The following is a 14681-nucleotide window of genomic DNA, read 5'->3' as shown; positions in this document are numbered from 1 at the left end:
GTAATTAATATCAAAGACTTGTTCTTATTCTGTCGGTATCAATAGTCTAAGAGTTTAACCACGTGGTTGTGTATGACTGTTTGAGGTTGTGGACAGGTGTCTTTTATACTGATAACAAGTTCAAACAGGTGCCATTAATACAGGTAACACGTGGAGGACAGCGGAAACTCTTAAAGAAGAAGTTACAGGTCTGTGAGAGCCAGAAATCTTGCTTGTTTGTATGTGACCAAATACTTATATTCCACCATAATTTGCAAAGAAATTCATTAAAAATCCTACAATGTGATTTTCTGGATTTTTTTTCTTCTCATTTTGTCTGTCATAGTTGAAGTATACCTATGATGAAAATTACAGGCCTCTCTCATCTTTTTAAGTGGGAGAACTTGCACAATTGGTGGCTGACTAAATACTTTTTACATCATTTAAGGATGATGTAGAAGATGTCCCCCCAAGAAGTCACAGCATGTCACATCAGCATCCAGCTCTGCAGGATCAGGTACTGTATAGGCTATTAGCTAAAGTAAGGTGCATTACATTATGTACTCACATCCTTAGAGGATCCCTTACATTACTTAATGACCCTAGTCTGTTTTCTTTCTAGACGATGCTGAAAACAAAATGCACAGCGAACTGGGAGCTGTGAAATTGGTATGTAGTCTACTGTGTGTAATGCTGAAGGCTTGATGCATGGCAGAATATAATAGTTGTGATGACTTGAGTAGTTATAGATATCACTGAAAACCCCTTCAGTATTAGTGGCTTTTGTTTGCATGGTGGTATTGTGAAAGTGTGGTGTAATTTGTCTTGATCACCAAATGAGGGACTACTCTTAATATGTATTCTTCCTTTTTCTTCAAGGAAGCAGATGTTCTTCTAAGGGACACCCTAGAGGCAGCAAGGTGGCGCGAACTCCAAACATTTAAAGGCACATTTTCCTCCCTGGTGTAATTGGGATGGATGGGGAGACCGCATTACAACCCTTAAAGAACTACGGTTGTATGATGGCCTGTGTGAAGAGGAAAGTATTCTCTTCAAGGAACCGTTCTTGTTCCAGTCACAGGGAAATTATTAGATGTTCTATGTGGAGGCAGTTGACAAAAAAGAAAATGACTGTCTTTGCCTCTTTTGCGGAGTGGTCAAACCTTGTTTTTATCTGCTGTGTTAATTGTTTCAATTGTTAATTGTGTTAAGTAATAATGACGTAGAAGTCACCCGAGTCTCTGATCTCTTTACTGGAGCTGATATAACTTAATGTACAAAGCACATTCAGCTTGTCAGTATGTCTATATGGTATAGTCTGTCTCCATTCTCATGACGAATGTAAATAGCATTATAAATCAGGATAGGTAGTAACTGTATATAATACGCTCAATGAAATAATATAACTACAAAGTTATAATATTTATCAACACAATTTTAACAGTACATGACATACATAACACGTCTGTTGTTCACTGCAACAGTATCAGTGTCTCAAATATAGCATGAAGCAAAAAGTGTTACAACACATGTGCTGGTACCACTTTATATAATATTTCTTACGATCTGTGTTTGTATTTAGCGTGTGACTGGCAAATCTCAGATGGACAAAAAAAACACAGGTGGGCAGGGTCAGACGTGGGCGGGGTCAGACCGGCCACGAACTGCATACTGCAACAACAAAAACAATGGACGGGGTCAAATGTTTGACTCCACCCACATTGAGCCCCCCCCCCCGAACTGCACACTGCAGTCAGGGGTACTTGAAATAGCCCAGCACTTGTAGCCTACTTCCGACCGTCACGTTGCACAGCGGCATATTTTCTGTTCCATCCTAACAGAAACCCATAGGATTTTTTGTTTTTCTTGGAAAAGAAACACAATAATATTATCAAATTAATTAAGCAACGTTTCTTAAAATCAGTCCCAAATACTATGTTCTTACAGAAAAAGGTTTTAAATGATCTAGTACAGCCACTATTGAAGGCTATAAAATCCTTCTCAAAGATACCATTAATGCTAGTTTGACCACCAAAGGGCATCAGTGGTTGGCACGTGCCATAGAATTCTGCAGCACCACGCAAGCTGTGATGCAGTACGCTTTGACCACGCAAGCTGTGATGCAGTACCGTTTGACCCACGTTAAACAAATTAAAGGCAATGCTATCAAATAGTAATTGAGTGTATGTAAACTTCTGACCCACTGGGAATGTAATGAAAGAAATAAAAGATGAAATAAATCCTTCTCTCTTCTATTATTCTGACATTTCACATTCTTAAAATAAAATGGTGATCCTAACTGACCTAAGACGGGGGATTTTTACTAGGATTAAATGTCAGGAATTTTGAAAAACTGAGTTTAAATGTATTTGGCTAAGGTGCATGTAAACTTGCAACTTCAACTGTCGGTGTTCCTTTTGTGCATGTGGGAAAGGGCAGTATGGAGTGCAATAGAGATTGCATCATCAATGGATCTGTTGGGGAGGTATGCAAATTGGAGGCGCTCTCCCTTTGTAGTCCGTAAAAGTTTGCAAGCCCTGCCACATCCGACGAGCGTCGGAGCCCGGTGTAGTATGATTCAATCTTAGTCCTGTATTGACACTTTGCCTGTTATATGGTTTGTCGGAGGGCATAGTGGGATTTCTTATTAGCTTCCAGGTTTGCTCCTTGAAAGCAGAAGCTCTACCTTTTAGCTCAGTTCGGATGTTGCCTGTAATCCATGGCTTCTCGTTGGGGTATGTATGGTCACCAGGGGGTCGAGGTCATCAATGCACTTATTGATAAAGCCAATGTATGGTCATATTTGCCAAATGGAGGGTGAGGGAGAGCTTTGTACGCGTCTCTGCGTGTGTCCATCTCATCTGGCGCCATCTTGCATCCATAACAATGAACTAATGATGTGAGATTTTACTTGGCATAGAAGGGGTCTCTCGTGAGGACACTGTTGTTTAGAGGAGCTAGCCAACAACACAGCTAACACAATAACTTCAAAAGGAAGCTGGAAAGACTGCAAACTAGCTGCATTGCATTTAGTTTTGCCTGTTTTCTATTGACATTTCTTTGTACAGTGCATTTGGAAAGAATTCAGACCCCTTGACTTTTTCTACGTTTTGCTACGTTACAGCCTTATTCAAAAATGTATTCCATTGTTTTTTTCCATCATCAATATACACACAATACCCCAAAATGACAAAGTGAAAACAGGTTTTTAGAAATGTTGGCAAAAAAATAAAAAATATGCCATTTACATAAGTATTCAGACCCCTTGCTATAACAATTGAAATTGAGCTCAGGTGCATCCTGTTTCCATTGGTCATCCTTGAGATGTTTCTACAATTTCATTGGAGACGACCTGTGGTAAATTAAAATGATTGGACATGATTTGGAAAGGCAAAGACCTGTCTATATAAGGTCCCACAATTGACAGGGCATGTAAGCGCAAAAACCAAGCCATGAGGTTGAAGGAATCGGAGCTCAGAGACAGGATTGTGTCAAGGCACAGATCTGGGGAAGGGTACCAAAACATTTCCGCAGAATTGAAAGTCCCCAAGAACACAGTGGCACAGTGGTTTTGGAACCACCAAAACTCTTCCTAGAGCTGGCCGTCTGGCCAAAATGAGCAATCGGGTGAAAGGGCCTTGGTCAAGGTGGTGACCAAGAACCCGATGGTCACTCTGACAGAGCTCCAGAGTTCCTCTGTGGAGATGGGAGAACCTTCCAGAAGGACAACCATATCTACAGCACTCCACCAATCAGGCCTTGATGGTAGAGTGGCCAAATGGAAGCCACTCTTCAGTAAAAGGCAACTGACAGCCTGCTTGGAGGTTGCCAAAAGGCACATAAAGGATTCTCAGACCATGAGAAACAAGGTCTGATGAAACCAAGATTGAACTCTTTAGCTTGAAATCCAAGAGTCACGTCTGGAGGACTGTAAATGTAACAAAATGTGGAAAAGGTCAAGGGGTCTGAATACTTTCCAAATGCACTGTATATATTAATAAATTATGCTTATTGATGATTTCGACTGACTGAGAAAAGCTGCCTGCCTGTCTGTCTTGTCCCGACTCCGGACCCCTACACGTTCATTACTATGGGACAGCTGGAGATCGAATTTAATAATATACATATTTTTGCCATTATGCCATCCAATTGCTCATTTAAAGAAATGGGAAATAATGTCTAGATGCTTTTTACAGTAGAGATCCAGTTTATAAATTGTTTGGCTGGGCTGATAAGACAGTGGGTTGCGCAGTGAGATGGAACAGAGTGAATATTAACTTCAACATCATAGCTTTAGCCGGTGGTAAATTATGGAATAGACACCAATCAGCGTCCAGGATTAGACCCACCTGTTGTATAAATTGCATTAAGTCACTAGTGTGTCCCAAAGTTGATGGGTTTATTGATCCCTTTGCCCCTCTCTGGAAGTCACCCTCTGAGATTTGTCAGCAACAGTCCACATGTTTGCCTTCGATTCCCTTGATATCTGAGATTGTGCATCCCCCCCCAGTCAACCAAACATATGGCTCATGTCAGCTGTGACTTGCCTAAGCAGCCCTGAAATCTGACAAGTGGTTCCCCAAACGGTTCACTCTTTCAAGTCGCTAAACTGCTGACTGCACTGTAGCACCACCACTCAATGGGATGGAGGAACTGAAGCATCCTGTGCTAATCAGCTATCATTCACTCTCTGTTAGCTCACTGCCTAGTGCTAGCTTGGTGAATACCTGCTTACCTGTAGCCCAAATGTAAACAAACTCATCTTTCCCTCAATTCTAAAAGTATAAGTAAACAATAAATTTACTAATGAAAAATATATAATACAACTCGAAGGCAAAATGGCCGATAACTGTGTTGATAACTGTGTTGTGAGTCAAAAACTTTGGAAAACCAGTACTGGAACATTTAAGCAACCATTTAACATGGTCTACTTCCTTGCAGAAGCTCTCTACAGAGTCATCCGAATGTGACTCTCTTGTTTAAATAGTACTTTTGAAGTACACAGTGGTACCCAGTAGCATGGTAGCATGACTTGGCAACTCGGCTCTGTGTCCTTCTGTTCCCAGTTCGACAGCTACAGAAAACCCCCGATTCTGGCCTTTTGGCCTTGGCTCTAGTCACACGGCGATTCTGGGTGGACAGAGCCCTGCTGTCACACGGCTGTCGGATATGGTTATTGAGGTAAACAACAACAAGGAGCCTGGCTGTGTTGCCAACATGTAGGCTACAGAACACATTAGCCAGTGTTCTGATGAAGACCAGACTTGTTTACTTGTAAGACAGGGTGACAGGGTAGCCAATCAGAGAACATACAGAGATGCCTGGATACTGGACAGCCATTGGGAATTTAGGTGTGAATAGACAGGGTATGAACCATCCGATCAGAGGATGTTAAGGTATGCCTGGACATACATATAGTATCACATGTGGAGAGAGTGAGTAGACAGATGTGGGTTTGAGTGACAGCTCTTCTACAAGTACTAAAGGAACTAGTAGATTTGAAATGGGAGTGAGACTGACAGCCTATTCTTGTCTTCATTCTGTGATTGGTTTGTTTTCAACAGGGATGTCCATCATCAGTCCATGAAAAGGTATTGTGTGCAGGTTTTGGTTCAAGCCCAGCACTAACACACCTTAACCACGTCATCACATGTTTATGAAAGACTTTTCTAGCGGGTGTTGAGTGAATTGTTACTTTTTTGGTTTCTTAAAATGCATGACCCATGCATGACATTCACTGTCCCCTCAATTATTTATCTGATGTGTAGTTTCGCAGAGAAAGGTAGGTAAAGGGTGAGGGAGAACTGACAAAGAAAACAAAGAGAGAGGGAGAGAAAGGGGGATGAATAGGCAAGATAGAGGTTAATAACTTTTTTTTGTGCCCAGGACACTGTTTTACTCCCTTCTTTGTTGATGTTGTTTGTTTGTAAGACTACTTCCAAGAGTAAACATCCAGTACATAAATAGTTTTTAAAATGTAATTTGACCATATATTCTTTTGAAGTGACAGTGAAGGGGGAGGAGGGGGCTGGGCGTTGCGGAGGGAAGTGAGCCGTCAGCCTATTCTCATCACTGTCATGCCCGTTCTGCCAGGGTGCGATGATATTTCTTTTGTTTTCTGAGGCTTGTCTCTCAAAATGATCTCTCATCACATGAAAAAATATATATATTTCACGCTCTCACAGAAAAGACACACAGGCAGATGCACACACACATGCACGCACACATACATACATGCAAACATACACACACACAAGGTAAATGACAAACATTCAAGCAATTTACAGAGAGTTAAGAGCTTCCATGTAAGTGAGGCGAAATTAAGGTTACTTTTGTGAAACAAATCAGAAACACACACAACCCTCAACACTCCCCCACCCATTCACCCACCCCACCATCCCACACACACACGCTCCAATTCCTATTGTGTTCCTTATGAGTGTGGTGGACTGCTGAGCTATATGAGTGTTTTAGGTCCCTTGAGTGGAGTTGACCAGGGTGGCAGTGAGGTTAACTGAGCCAGTAACACCCCCAGTGTACAACGCTAGCCCAACAGTGGAGCTTGAGTGGAGCCAACATGTTCCCATTGAAAACAGATTCACTTTGGTCTTGTTCAGGCAGCAAACAGAAGAAAACTGACTGAAACAGGAAGGTACTACCTGGACATGTCCAGTAAAACACAAATGTCTGTTTGTCACTGCAAAATGTTTCCTGTTTCATGCCCTAATGAACATGACCTATGCTAAGTGCTAGATAAAATCAACATGCATGGAGGTTCTTATCTTGAAAAAAAAGGAATTGTGGGATACTCCTACTTTTCACACTATTGTGCTGACCACACCATACGGTGCTGACTTGGATATGTTCTTCTCACAGTATTCTTTCCTCACACGGTTCCAGAAAGTGTGGTCAATGCTTAACCAGGCTAGCACAGTACAGTTTGACTCAGCTTGGCTCAGTAGTGAGAAAAGGGTATAACTTTCTTTCTCTAACAAAGCTTGATTCACATACTACATTAGTAACTCTGATGAACTAAAGTATTGTGGATAAAATCAGTTTAGCTTTATAGTTTGATATTGGACTGAAGGAGAGTGTAGTGCCTTCAAACAATATTCCAACTTTCTAGCTACTTCCTTCTGTAATGAATACGATTGGAGACAGAGAGCTGGTTACAAGCATAGGGCGCATCAGGTGTTTTTTTGTAAAGGATCACAGGTGGAGGCAGGTAGCTGGGTCCAGGGGCAGACAGAAGGTCATACACAGGGGTCCAAAATGGTAACAGTACAGGCAGGGAGAAGGATAATGATGTAGTCCGGGAGATCAGGCAAGAGGTTGATGACAGGAAATCCGATAGGCAAAAGTACAAGCAGGGATTAGGCAAAAGTACAAGCAGTGATTAGGCAAAAAGAGGCAGGTAGCCTAGTGGTTAGAGCGTTGGGCTAGTAACCGAATGGTTGCTAGATCAAATCCCCGAACTGACAAGGTAAGAATCTGTTGTTCTGCCCCTGAACCCACTGTTCCTAGGCCATCATTGTAAATAAGAATTTGTTCTTAACTGACTTGCCTGGTTAAATGAACATTTTAAAAAGGCATCCCCAGTGAGGATGGCTAAAACTACAGTACACAGGAGGACTAATACGGGAAAAAACAGAGCGCTGAATAGAAATGTGTATCAAAACAAACAATACCTCACAATGATGGGGTGCAAAGAACTGAACTAAATAGTGTGTGTAAATGACCAAAATTCACCTAACTTATTGTGGGAAACTTGTGGAAGGTTACCCGAAAAATTTGACCCAAGTTAAATAATTTAAAGGCAATGCTACCAAATACTAATTGAGTGTATATACAATTGAATGTGATGAAAGAAATAACAATGAAATAAATCATTCTCTCTATTATTATTCTGACATTTCACATTCTTAAAATAAAGTGGTGATCCTAACTGACCTAAAACAGGGATTTTTACTAGGATTAATTGTCAGGAAATGTGAAAAACTGAGTTTAAATGTATTTGGCTAAGGTGTATGTAAACTTCCGACTTCAACTGTAGGTATGCATCTACAGACCTATGTACATGTCCATCCTTAAGATGCTACGTAGGCTACGTACCGACAGGACAAGAGCCCTCTGACACCACCAGCACTTCAGACTGCTGCTTGCAGGCATCCCTGCGTAGATAACATTCGTTCTGGTAGTTCTCATTGTTGGAGCCGCACACGGGGACGTAGTCATTGTTGCACTGCAGAAAGAGAGCAGAGGTAAAGGTTATGGTCAGATCACTACATTATACATCTCTATGTCAGATAAATCCATCTCCCCTCTCCACATAATACAGTATGAATTACTACATCTCTCTTTTCTGAGAGAATATTTTTATTTACATGTTTTAACAGGAAATTGTACAAAAGGCAGCAACATGCTGAATTGTGAGTACGACATACATTCGAATATTAAAATTGATATTACTAACTAAAATACAATAATGTTCATCATCAACTGTTCAGCAGGCAAACCCTGGTTGGGATGATGCTGCCATGGAAATACACAGTCCTGCAGTGGATCAGTTCCAGTTTAGTTGAGGAGTGGGTCTGGTATTGGCTCACAGACGATTGTTAGGGTGGGAGCATATGGCGGTAAGGATCGGATTAAAGAAGTCTCTCAAGATCCTTAAAGGATCTTGAAAGACTTTCTCTGCGTGTTTAGTGATGATAGACCGAGATTGGTGCATGCATCTGAGTAGGAGGTGTCGTCTGTGCCAATGATGATACGAACTGCTTTCCTTTGGACAGTCTCGATGGTATCGGATTGTCTCTTGATTAGCCCTGCGTGCCACACTGGGGCAGCATGTTTCACCACTGGTTGGATGTAGGTTGGAAATACTCTCACCAGGTCATTCTTATGGATGTGGAAGTACTTCAGGCATTGGAGGAGGAACAGACGTTCTCTACCTGTGTCGACTATTTTAGATTTCCTTTGATCTTGATACCTCAACTTTCTAGAGTTATGTGTTGTTAATAGACAGGCGGGTAGTACGGGTGGAGCACTTTGCACTTTCTAGGGTTCAGAGCATGTGGCTCCCCCACTGACCACTTCTCTAGGTCAACCAGGTCTTCTTGGATGGTGGAAGGTGATCCACAAGCTTCCATTGTTTGACTGCAGTTAGCCTGACTACACTGTTGATGTGTCACCTGTGTGAAATTGCTAGCTAGTTAGCAGTGCGTGCTAGTAGTGTTTCAATTGGTGATGTCACGACCTTGAAGTAGTTGTTTCCCTTGCTCTGCAAAGGCAGTGGCTTTTGTGGAGCAATAGGTAACGATTCTTCGTGAGAGGCAGTTGTTTGTGTTGAGAGGGTCTCTGTTTCGAGCTCAGGTCGGGGCAAGGAGAGGGACGGTGCCATGACCTGGATGACTCAGTTGTGCTCTGCCCGGTTGCTGCCAAGATTGAGGAGATCAAAGGGGGTGAGAATAACCAGTGTGAAATGGCCAGCTAGTTAGGTGCATGCTAGTAACAGTTCAGTCGGTGACGTCACTCGATCTGAGACCTTGAAGTAGTTGTTAGGTAATCTTGAAGTAGTTGATAGGTAACAATGCTTTGTGGGAGGCAGTTGTTGATGTGTTCAGAGGATCCCTGGTTGGAGTGAGGAGAGGGACGGAAGAAACATTGTTACATACAGTGCCTTGCGAAAGTATTCGCCCCCCTTGAACTTTGCGACCTTTTGCCACATTTCAGGCGTCAAACATAAAGATATAAAACTGTATTTTTTTGTGAAGAATGACGAATGATGACAAATACAATCCACCTGTGTGTAATCAAGTCTTCGTATAAATGCACCTGCACTGTGATAGTCTCAGAGGGCCGTTAAAAGCGCAGAGAGCATCATGAAGAACAAGGAACACACCAGGCAGGTCCGAGATACTGTTGTGAAGAAGTTTAAAGCCGGATTTGGATACAAAAAGATTTCCAAGCTTTAAACATCCCAAGGAGCACTGTGCAAGCGATAATATTGAAATGGAAGGAGTATCAGACCACTGCAAATCTACCAAGACCTGGCCGTCCCTCTAAACTTTCAGCTCATACAAGGAGAAGACTGATCAGAGATGCAGCCAAGAGGCCCATGATCACTCTGGATGAACTGCAGAGATCTACAGCTGAGGTGGGAGACTCTGTCCATAGGACAACAATCAGTCCTATATTGCACAAATCTGGCCTTTATGGAAGAGTGGCAAGAAGAAAGCCATTTCTTAAAGATATCCATAAATGTGTCGTTTAAAGTTTGCCACAAGCCACCTGGGAGACACACCATACATGTGGAAGAAGGTGCTCTGGTCAGATGAAACCAAAATTGAACTTTTTGGCAACAATGCCAAACGTTATGTTTGGCGTAAAAGCAACACAGCCCATCACCCTGAACACACCATCCCCACTGTCAAACATGGTGGTGGCAGCATCATGGTTTGGGCCTGCTCTTCTTCAGCAGGGACAGGGAAGATGGTTAAAATTGATGGGAAGATGGATGGAGCCAAATACAGGACCATTCTGGAAGAAAACCTGATGGAGTCTGCAAAAGACCTGAGACTGGGACGGAGATTTGTCTTCCAACAAAGACAATGATCCAAAACATAAAGCAAAATCTACAATGGAATGGTTCAAAAATAAACATATCCAGGTGTTACAATGGCCAAGTCAAAGTCCAGACCTGAATCCAATCGAGAATCTGTGGAAAGAACTGAAAACTGCTGTTCACAAATGCTCTCCATCCAACCTCACTGAGCTCGAGCTGTTTTGCAAGGAGGAATGGGAAAAAATTTCAGTCTCTCGATGTGCAAAACTGATAGAGACATACCCCAAGCGACTTACAGCTGTAATCGCAGCAAAAGGTGGCGCTACAAAGTATTAAGTTAAGGGGGCTGAATAATTTTGCACGCCCAATTTTTCAGTTTTTGATTTGTTAAAAAAGTTTGAAATATCCAATAAATGTCATTCCACTTCATGATTGTGTCCCACTTGTTGTTGATTCTTCACAAAAAAATACAGTTTTATATCTTTATGTTTGAAGCCTGAAATGTGGCAAAAGGTCGCAAAGTTCAAGAGGGCCGAATACTTTCGCAAGGCACTGTATACAATAAAAATCAGCAGGCCAAGCAGAGTTCCTTGAGGTATGCCATAAAATACACTGACACTGTTTGACAGCACACCATGATACCTCACAACCTAGTGTCTGCATTTAGACAGGCAGCCCAATTCGGATATGTTTCCCACTAATTGGTCTTTGACAAATCAGATCAGCTCTGAAAAATATTTGATGTGAAAAGATCTGATGTGATTGGTCAAAGGACCATTTCGTGGAAAATATCAGAATTTGCTGCCTGTATAAAGGCAGCCTTAGAGAGGAAGCTGTCTATCCATATGGCAAGGGATGGTCGAAGCTGGAGGTCTAAACATCCTGTTGATGGTAAGGTTGTCATAGACACGTTAGAAGGCTTTGCTGAAGTAGGTGGGCAACCATTCTTATCCTGGGACTTGAAGAGCTTGTTGGTTATCCGTACTGGTCATCCGTACTGTTGAGTATTAACTTGGGGTAGGATATCGCTAAGAGCTCATTCAGTGATTAAGCTCTTAGCTACTTTGCTCAGGAGAGAGGTTAATGAGATATATTTCACTGATGGAGAGTGGCTTGGTTTATGGTAAAGAGCCCACTATCTTCTTTCCATTCATCAGGAACAATGCCTTGTCGCATCGACAGGCCAAGAATATCATCCAGTGGCCCGCTCAATTCATATGCAGACTCCTTTTTTAGTCTGCCTGGGATTTCATCTGAGCCCTCTGCCTTACAGGTTTTCACCTTCTGCAGCTTTCTGTAGACTTTCCAGGGTTGGACCTTTGGAGCAGGGCGTGCTGGTAAAAAGCAGGGCAGCAGTACAAGGTTGATAGATGGTAGGTACTGTGTTACTTTTGATAGTGCTATGTTGATTTCATTTGGAGAGTTTACAGACATAGTCAATCTCTCCCTATCCCAGTCTGCTGTCCCCACTTGCTTCAAGATGTCCACCATTGTTCCTGTATCCAGAGAAAGTAAAAGATAACTGAACACGGCTGCTAGAATCTTGACTAGAACCCCAAAACTTGATCATATTACTTCAGTGCAAGCCTCTCTACACTTGCTTCCTTTTAAGGCTAGCGCTGATTTCAAGGTTTTACTGCTAACCTACAAAGCATTATATGGGCTTGCTCCTACTTATCTTTCCGATTTGGTCCTGCCGTACATACCTACACGCACGCTATGGTCACAAGACGCAGGCCTCCTTACTGTCCCTAGAATTTCTAAGTAAAAGGCTGGAGGCAAGGCTTTCTCCTATAGAATTCCATTTTTATTTAATGGTCTGCCTATCCATGTGAGAGACGCAGACTCTGTCTCGACCTTTACGTCTTTATTGAAGACTCCTATGATTGAGTGTAGTCTGGCACAGGGGTGTGAAGGTGATGGAAAGGCACTGGAGAGACTAACCGCCCTTGCTGTCTCTGCCTGGCCGGTTCCCCTCTCTCCACTGGGATTCTCTGCCTCTAACCCTATTACGGAGAGGCTGAGTCACTGGCTTACTGGTGCTCTTCCATGCCGTCCCTAGGAGGGGTGCGTCACTTGAGTGGGATGAGTCACTGACGTGATCTTCCTGTCTGGGTTGGCACCCCTTGGGTTTGTGCAGTGGGTGAGATCTTTGTGGGCTATACTCGGCCTTGTTTCAGGGTAGTAGATTGGTGGTTGAAGATATCCCTATGGTGGTGTGGGGGCTGTGCTTTGACAACATGGGTGGGGTTATATCTTGTGTCTCCCGACCCCTCCTATCTCAGCCTTCAGTATTTATGCTGTTTTGCCTGCGGCTATGGAACCCTGACCTGTTCACTGGACGTGCTACATTGTCCTGGACTTGCTGTTTTGGACTCTCTCTCTACCGCACCTGCTGTCTCTAACTCTGAATGATCGGCTATGAAAAGCCAACTGACATTTACTCTTGAGGTGCTGACCTGTTGCACCCTCTACAACCCCTGTGATTATTAATATCTGACCCTGCTGGTCATCTATGAACGTTTGAACATCTTGGCCATGTTCGGTTATAATCTCCACGCGGCACAGCCAGAAGGGGACTGGCCACCCCTCAGAGCCTGGTTCCTCTCTGTTTTTTCCTAGGCTCCGGCCTTGCTAGGGAGTTTTTCCTAGCCACCGTGCTTCTACATCTGCATTGCTTGCTGTTTGGGATAGGTTTCTGTACAGTACGTTGTGACATCGGCTGATGTAAAAAAGGGCTTTCTAAATACATTGGATTGAACTAAATGACTATCGCCCCATAGCACTCACTACTGTCATCATGAAGTTCATGGAGAGGCTAGTTAAGGATCAAATCCCCTCCACCTTACCTGACACCCTTGACCCACTTCAATTTGCATACCGCCCCAATATAGCCACATACAACACAATCACCATCCCACTGCACACTGCCCTATCCCAACTGGACAAGAGGAATACCTACAGTATGTAAGAATGCTGTTCATTGACTACAACTCAGGTATGTTTCCAATATGTTGAAACAGTGATGACCTACAGAAAATGTACATGCTGAAATCAACATTAAAAGTGTTGGAAAATGGCATCACCATAGTCTCTAGGCCATGCCGAGTTCGAGGAGATCCTCCACTTGACGGTAGCTCGCTGAGTCTGACCTTAGCTCTCTCGGTCTGACCGCAGCGACCATGCAAATTGCATGGAATGAAGAATGACTTGTAGTGAGTTAATGATTTAAATGATGCTATGGATATATTGTGGCCTTTAGGTCACACAGACACACCGTATTCGATGGGCTCTTCAGGGGGCAGGTTGGGGTGGATAAGCCACAGAGTTATTCTAGCTGCGCGCAGGTTCATTTAGTGTGACATCCAAGTTTCTCCCTCACGATAACATGGGTTTACAGGTTATGCTCTAACTCTGCTTCTGTGCAGGCCATTTTCAAAATTATTTTTGCCATGTGTTCAAGGTCACCTGTACCTCTACAGATATCAACATGAAAAGATTGAATGGTCCTCTTCATATCCTAAAGGGGAAGTATGAACTTTACCATCAAATAGGGCTGAAATACAGAAATTTGCAGGCTTAAATCATACAGAAAGGGAAACAAATGGAATCACCATAGTCTCTAGGCCGTGCCGAGTTCAAGGAGATGCCCCACTTGACCTAGCTCGCTCGGTCTGACAGCAGCGACCGTGCAAAAAAGTAGGCCCAAAATGAAGCCTGAACTAAGTTTGAGGTGCTTTTGGGTGAGAGCGGCAGAACCGTTAAGACTAGAAGCATAATTCAACCACAAGAACGTTCCTAAGGTCCTCCCGATCTGTGAAAACCTAACCTTGACTGTGAAAACAGTGTGTTTTCTTTTAACAGTTTTCATTGACATCTCTCCCCATAGGAATACATTGCTTGCACCCCTAACTTCAACCTGATGCCTATGTGAGTTATGATTGCCATATCAAACTGTCTTCATTAACAATCCATCAGGCTACTATGAGGATTACCTGTGCTGATTTTAAGCCTACTGGAGCAACCAGAAGTGGTGAAATTGAACCTAAAAGTGGTTTTGATTTCACAACCTACAGTTACTGAAAAACACTGCATTCAACCCTCTGTAAATCAGTCAGTTCTTAACGTAAAGACTTAA

General features: G+C 42.8%; 1 protein-coding gene across 1 annotated transcript in view; it reads right to left on the bottom strand.

Annotated features, from left to right (window-relative positions):
• LOC112234839 (tomoregulin-2) overlaps positions 1–14681 on the bottom strand; it is a 179071-nt gene that overhangs the window by 98609 nt on the left and 65781 nt on the right. The window contains exon 3 of the mRNA XM_024403150.2: positions 8092–8221. Within this exon, the coding sequence (XP_024258918.1) occupies positions 8092–8221 (130 nt within the window). The remainder of the gene's footprint in view (positions 1–8091; positions 8222–14681) is intronic.

Source organism: Oncorhynchus tshawytscha, linkage group LG03, assembly GCF_018296145.1.
Source record: "Oncorhynchus tshawytscha isolate Ot180627B linkage group LG03, Otsh_v2.0, whole genome shotgun sequence".
Classification (NCBI taxonomy): Eukaryota; Metazoa; Chordata; class Actinopteri; order Salmoniformes; family Salmonidae; genus Oncorhynchus; species Oncorhynchus tshawytscha.
The sequence above is the reverse complement of the archived record's forward strand: the minus strand, read 5'-3'. Positions and strand labels throughout refer to the sequence as shown.